Source organism: Corvus brachyrhynchos, unplaced genomic scaffold (genome assembly GCF_000691975.1).
Source record: "Corvus brachyrhynchos isolate BGI_N302 unplaced genomic scaffold, ASM69197v1 scaffold46, whole genome shotgun sequence".
Taxonomy (NCBI): domain Eukaryota; kingdom Metazoa; phylum Chordata; class Aves; order Passeriformes; family Corvidae; genus Corvus; species Corvus brachyrhynchos.
Genome location: NW_008238838.1, coordinates 5,929,487 through 5,936,280, shown reverse-complemented (window position 1 = coordinate 5,936,280; position 6,794 = coordinate 5,929,487). Strand labels below are relative to the sequence as shown.

Below are 6,794 nucleotides of genomic sequence, written 5' to 3'. Positions count from 1 at the left end.
CAAGTGGGGGAGTGGATGTCGGGCAGGGCTGGGCCCCGTCCCGGGCACAGCACCTGCCCCTCGCCCACACTGCCAGCCCCACGTGCTCACCTGAGACGGAGAGCCGGGCGCCGTTGCTCTGCCGCGTCTCCCCGCTGTACTTGTGCTTGGTGATACACCTGTAGGTGGACAAGGCATCTTCCTTCTGCACGTCCGATATGTACAAACCTCCATAAGAAGTAATAAAAAACCTATTTTCTGGAGACACAAAGGGAGGAGGAGAGTGAGCGAGCCAGCCCTGGCCCCAGGCTGAGCACCTGGGTCAGGCAGAGCCCCTGCACTCTGAGCTGGCACTGGAGCTGTGGCAGGGGAAGAGGGGGCCTCTTCCCCCTCCCTGCCCCTCCACCACATCGGGGTGCAGCTCTAGCTGAAGTTTCAGGCTGGCTGGCGAAGTTGGATGAGCCGCAGAAACCTTGTGTGTACAACAACAAACTGTGTTTGTGGGCACAGCCTCCCTCCATCACTCACCCTGGCCAAGCACACACACCTGCCCAGGTGTAAAGGTGGGGCTGGGGTGTCTTTACACACACCTGGACTCCCATCCATCCGAGGGCTCGGATTCAGGCAGGCCGTGGCTGCAGAGGGTGAGCAGAGCGTGTGGCACGAAGCTCCAGCACACGCTGCTCCACCACGGTGCCACGCGCTCCATGGCAACGCGGCAATTAAAAGTGAATCCGTCCCGCTGAGTTAATAATTAGCTTAACTTACTTAGAATCATGTGAAAACAAATAAGGGCTTGAGCTGATGTTTGAGCCCCGGGAGGAGGGTGGCGGGAGAGCAGCCAGGGCAGCACAGCCCCGGCAGCGCTGCCGGAGCAGCCCCCTCAGGCCAGCAGGTTTTGGAGCCTGGCACCAGGGAAAGGAGGCTTTGGCTGGCTCCTGACCCCTGTAATTCATCATGAATTACAACAGTAATTAACATGAATAGAAAGGCCTGTGTAGTGGCTACATGGAGAGCAGGATAAGCCGAGGCTCTGGCGAGGCTCCCTGCCCACCTGGAAAGCACTTTGCTCTGCCCCTCCGTGCCAAGCAAGGCTTTCACCCCCAGCTTTGAGGGGCTTTGGGGTTTATTCCAGCACCAGTCTCAGCTGGGATGGGATGCTCCATCTGCTCGGCTGTGCCGTGGTGCCAACCAAAGCACCCCCTACCAAACCCCACGGCTGCAGAAGGTAATTTAGTGCAGCTGAATGCTCAGAGTGAAAACCTTTAAACCCAGCCTGTAAATCAGCAACATCTGCAAATGGCTCCCTGAAGTCCTGCACAATGCCTGCTAAGCCAGGATCTAGCTGATGAAGCCAAACAACAGTTTTTACTTCCAGCACCTTTTGGAAGCACCTGGATATTCTCAATTTAGGCAAGAAGAAAGCTCTGTGGTCCAACTCAGAAGTGCGGAATAAGCACGAGCGAGAGAGGACAAGAGGCAGATGCTCCCAGAGCACTCTGGCTCCCACACCCTGGGCAGGACCCCAGGCCCTATTCCCTGCAAGTGCTGCAGGTGACAGACCAGCAGAAAACAGGGATCCTCACCCAGGGAGCCAGAGCGTGTCCCTGGCATGAGCCGAGGCAATGGCAGTGCCGAGCTGTGCTGGCATTACCCATTCCAGCTGTGGCTCAGCCAGATGTGCGTGTTTGACTCCAACTGCTTGATACCAGAGCGTGAGGGACTCCAAACAGCAAAGAAAGAGCAAATAATTAATCACGATGCCAGTCAATTGTGGCTAACAGAGGCACAGGCACCCGCCAGACTGGCACCCTGTGCTGATCCTCCCTGGAAGCAGCGGCAGCCCCACGGGGTGCAGGAGCTGCCATCCCCACCTCTCCAGCAACACCCCTGTGACTCCATCCCTGCTTAGAGGGGTCCGGGGCTGATCAGCCAAAGCCTCCATGCTCCGGCATGTGAGCACCAGCATGGCAGCACATGCCCCACACCAGCCTGCAGCTGGGACCAGAGGTGCGGTGGTGCGGGCACCGTGCTCCACCGCCGGCAGGAGCCGCCCCGGGAGCCGCACAGCCCCCGCGGAAGGGCACGGGGAGTGGTCCCCCAGCACTGCGATAACGTGCAAATCAAACATTAATTTTTCATCTCCCATCAAACCAGTAAGCGGAGAGCATTGGCCGCACTGGAATTTGAGACGGGGGGGAGCCGGTTTCCACGGTAACGGGGCTGTATTTTGCGAAAGTGCTGGCAGCCCCCTCCCACACCCTCACACGCGGTCCTGCCTGGGGATCCACAGCCCTGTGCTGCCGTGCTCTGGGCTGGAAACAAAGCCTTGTGCCCAAGATGCAGGCTCTGGGATGGGGCTCCAGCCATAACACCCCCCCAGGGACAAGAACAGGCAGAAATCCTGCAGGTTTAGGATCCACGTCTCCACCGTGGAGCAACAGGAGGCATCTGCCCCTTGCACGACACCGTTCCATCACGTGTGAGATCTACCCAAGCTGACAGCACAGCCTCCTTTGGTTTTTTTTCCTGGGAAGGGACAAGTGGCTCTGTCGAGGAACGTTCTGCTGGTTCAGGGGAGATGCGGGGCAGTGACTGATGTAAGTGACTCCGACAGACCTCACCCAAGTGACTTATTGCTGAGTTTTCCAGGCAGATTAATGTCGAAGGTCGCCAAGCAAAATCAGATCTTTCTGCCTGCCAGGAGGTGGAAAAGCTTTACAGGAAGCAGAGGATTAAGCACATCCGTGGCCAGGTTGGAGTGATGTGCCTCTAATAACTCTTCCAGCTAGACCTGAGCTGCTGCCTTTGGAGATACCTCACCCAAGCCCTTGAATCAAACACTGCTGAGAGCCCACCAGAAGCTAAATTCTACCTAAATTCTCAGGAACTGGCCCCTCACCTGGGGAAAAGCACAAGGGTGAGAGGAGGGCTCTCCAGCATGGTCTCACTGAGTACACACACACCTCTCCCACATCCAGCTGCCAGTGGTGGCCCTGGAACCCCAGCATCATTCCCAAGGGCCTCCCAGTTCCAAGAGAAAGATTACAGTCGATGCAGGTTACCAGCTCCTGCTCTACCCAATATAGATTTGTCAAAACAAGGGGTCAGGGCTTCAGGAGGGAGCACGTTTTATAGTTCATAAGACTAATGAGATAACTTTCCCCCAGTACTGCTGGAGAATCAATAGGTGCCACCGTTTATGAATTAGCCATACTGGGAGCATGTGCATCCCAAGGCATCCCGGACAAATCCAATAACTGTTTGGTGCTATTTCTGGCCACGTTTAAAGTGACAAACACCTCCCAGGGGGAAGGCACAGAGGGGGAAGCCCCAAAGAGCAAAGCCTGTAATTTTCCCCCGCTGCCACAGGGGCACTTTTCTGCTGTGGCTGCTGTTCCACGATGCCATTTGCCCGGCATGGAGCTCGCCTGGGGACAAGGAACATCCACAGAAAACCCAGCCAGGACGGAAACACCTGCCCACCCCATGGCGCCGATCACCACCTCCCTCCCAGGGACAGCCCGAGCCCCGGGACGCAGTGCCCAGCGGGGCAGGGGACACGGGGCACAGGAGCGGGCTGGCATCAGTGTCCACGCACCAGAGCTGCCTTTTATCTCAGCAGGCTGAGCCCAGCTCGTGCCACAGCAAATGCTGAGAGCAGAGGGGGCCTGGACCGGGCACTGAGATTAAAGCTCCATCCATCCCTCCCTCGTGGAGATGTTAAAGAGGAGCCGTAACTCGAGCCCAATGCAAATTTCATAGGACCTGCGCAAATCTGACAGATTTATTTACGTGTTTGCCTGCCCTGGGAATCCCAGGGGAGCTGTAGGCCTGTCGCTGCTCCCAGCCCTTCCAAAGGCAGCAGAGCTCTCCCGCAGAGCTGGGGCAGCAGATCTGTGAGCTCAGCCAAAGGTTCCCACCTGGAAGAGTCACGGGCATTTGTAACGCGGCCAACGCCAGCTGAGCCAGCAGCTTGGGCTTTGCACCAAGGGGCTCCTCCTCTCCTCCTCATCCTCTGCCTCCAGGGCCAGTGACCCTTTTCCTGACAAAAGGGACCTGACGGCTCCTGCTGGAGCCAGAGCAGCGGGAACAGCAGAGGAGGGGTGGAAAGCAGGGACTCGTCACGGGCTTTCCACCTCCCCTCCCTAATCTGCTTTATAAGCATGGCTCCATCTCCTCCCGTTACAGGATTAACACCCATCTCTCATTCTCCTCCCGCAACAAGATTTTATTTCTAATTACGCTGTAATAAAACTGGGCGCGCTCCCAGGGCTCCTTCCAAATGACTTGTCGACACTTGGCGAGATTGAATCCTACTCGGGCCCGTTTCCGGCACCTCTGCCTGCTGTTCATTAGGCATGCATGAGGGAGAGGGTTTAAGAACAGAATTACATTTAAATGACTTTTCTGAGAGGGAGACATGAAACAAGAGAAGCAAAAAGCAGGAAAGGTTTACAAGGAGGGTGTCACTGTCACCTCCCTGTCACACTGCTGCCCAGCAGCTGCTGTGCCAGGTCCCCACTCCCAGTGCTCCGGGGATCTGACAAGCCAACAAATCCAAAAGGAAACACTGGAGGGGATTTCTGAGCGTCAGATTTTTGCAGCAGGACGGCAACCAGGGACACGTGTCGCTGGACATTGTCACCCTGCCCTGGGGGGTGCCCAGGACGCTGCGCACCAACTGCTGTGGGAGTGGAGAGGTTTTCAAGCAGAAATGGGGATTTTCCCACCAGGGCTCAGGAAAACACACACCACAAGAAATGCGGGATGGGCATAACCGGGAGTTGGCGCTGCCAATCCTGCTCCCTGCATCGGGGTGTGAGCAGCCAGCACATGGCTCGAGTGGAGCACCGTGTTTCCAGATGTTTTCCATCCTCACTGCACTCACTGGCAGTGGGCAGTTTCTGCTGTCTGGAAGCTGCTTCCCAGATCCAGGCTCACAAGTCGGCAAAATTGGGAAAACAGATGTTAGGAAAGATCTCTCTCTATTAGCTCCCTCGGAAGTGAGGTATCCTGCAGGGCTGGCAGGAGTTATTAAATCAAGCGTCATTATTTACCCAAGGGCCAGTCTCGCAAGTCATGTTCCTAGAAGTAAATCTGGAAACGCTGCCCACGGAAATGGATTCACACGGGTACGAGGGAGAGCACAGTTTGCCTCTCCGGGTTTTAATCCACCTCTGAGTCACCGGAGTGCTTGGCCCTGAAACCTGGCAGTGTTTGGGGACACTTCGGTTTGTTTGCGCAAGCGACTTTGGGAATGACACACTTCCACTGAACGGAGCACGGAGGAGGAGGAGGAGGAGGAGGAGAAAGAGGAGAAATCCCCTGGGTGGGGGCCACGGGGCCGGGGCTTGCCCATGGAACAGCCTCCTGTCACCAGCCACGCTGGCACTGCCAAAGGAGGAGGAATTAATCTCCCGAGGTGGTCCGGAGCCGCCTAATACCAGCAGAAAATTACAGAACAGGATGAAGAGCATTACAAAATGAATAGGAGGGGACTAGAGATTTCCATGGCTAATCCTGTTAACGAGACAATTTCTTATCAAACTCATTATGTGGCGGAAAGCAGGGGGGAGGGAGGGGCTGGGCAGGGAAGCTGGGGAGGGGGAGGGCGATGCCAGGCAAAAGGCATTCCCGGAGCATCGGGACACGGGGCTGACAGGGGAGTAGGGCAGCTCCCCAGCCCGGCTCACCACGCCGCACGTCAGCGAGGGTTGTATTTCTATTTCCGAGCAGAGCTGAGTATTACTAGAGTGACATTTACCACAAAATAGTGCCGTCTGCTCCGGCTCTGCCACCGGAGCTGCAGCAGGCTGGGATTACGGCGGGCGTAAAAACGTATAAAATCCACCAAGAGAACACTCAGTTCAAAAAGGGATTTTTGGAGCGTCGGTTTTGTTTTCAACCTCCTGCTACGACGAGTGTCATTTTCCCGGAGGAAGCAAAACAAAATGCTGCGGTCCGCAGGCTGAGTATGTGTCTGCCCTAGCACGGGATGGGTGGGCTGGGAAGGCAGCTCGGGGTGCTGGGGAGCTGGGCAGGCGCTCTGCCCACCGGCCCCTCCGTGCTGATTCCCGCATCCCGCTCAGCCACGCACGAGCAAAGCCCAGCAGCCTGGCACGGAAAAACGCGGCTGTGGCTGAGGGATTCCCCCAAATCCCCACCAGCCCCTCCATCTCCTGCCCCCGAGAATCACGGGGGCTTTGCCGCTACTTTGTGCACAGCATTTAATTTTCTTTTTTCTTTTTTTCTTTTTTTTTTTTTTCATTTGCTATTTAAAAAACCGCGGAACTAGTCAGATTTCATGCTAATGAGGAGAAAATCTGGATCGAGGACTGTGCAAAAATTTGCATCTCAAAGAGGAAAACAGGAAGTCGCTAAGAAAGGAAAATCCACGCAGAGGTAGCGGGTATGGCCATAATTAGGCTAATGCTGCCTGTGTTCTGTCAGCTCGTTTCCATCAGCCCCGGGGTGGCAGGGGACAGCAGACCTCCCCACCAGCACGCCATGAGTCCCTGCCACGGCTCCCAGCTCGGGAGAGGGATGGTGAGGGATGCTGGGCACCAGGCTGGCAGTGTGGGATGGAGGATGGCACAGGATGGAGCATGGCACGGGATGCAGGATGGGATGCAGAATGGCACGGGATGGAGCATGGCACGGGACGGAGGATGGCACGGGATGGAGCATGGCACGGGATGGAGCATGGCACGGGATGGAGCAAGGCACGGGATGCAGGATGGGATGCAGAATGGCACGGGATGGAGCATGGCACGGGACGGAGGATGGCACGGGATGGAGCATGGCACGGGATG

At 56.5% G+C, this 6,794-nt stretch overlaps 1 protein-coding gene across 1 annotated transcript in view; it reads right to left on the bottom strand.

Annotated features, from left to right (window-relative positions):
- DSCAML1 (DS cell adhesion molecule like 1) overlaps window positions 1–6,794 on the bottom strand; it is a gene marked incomplete at its 5' end in the record, with an annotated part of 89,694 nt that overhangs the window by 27,025 nt on the left and 55,875 nt on the right. Inside the window, one exon of the mRNA XM_017738379.1 lies at window positions 91–237. Within this exon, the coding sequence (XP_017593868.1) occupies window positions 91–237 (147 nt within the window). The remainder of the gene's footprint in view (window positions 1–90; window positions 238–6,794) is intronic.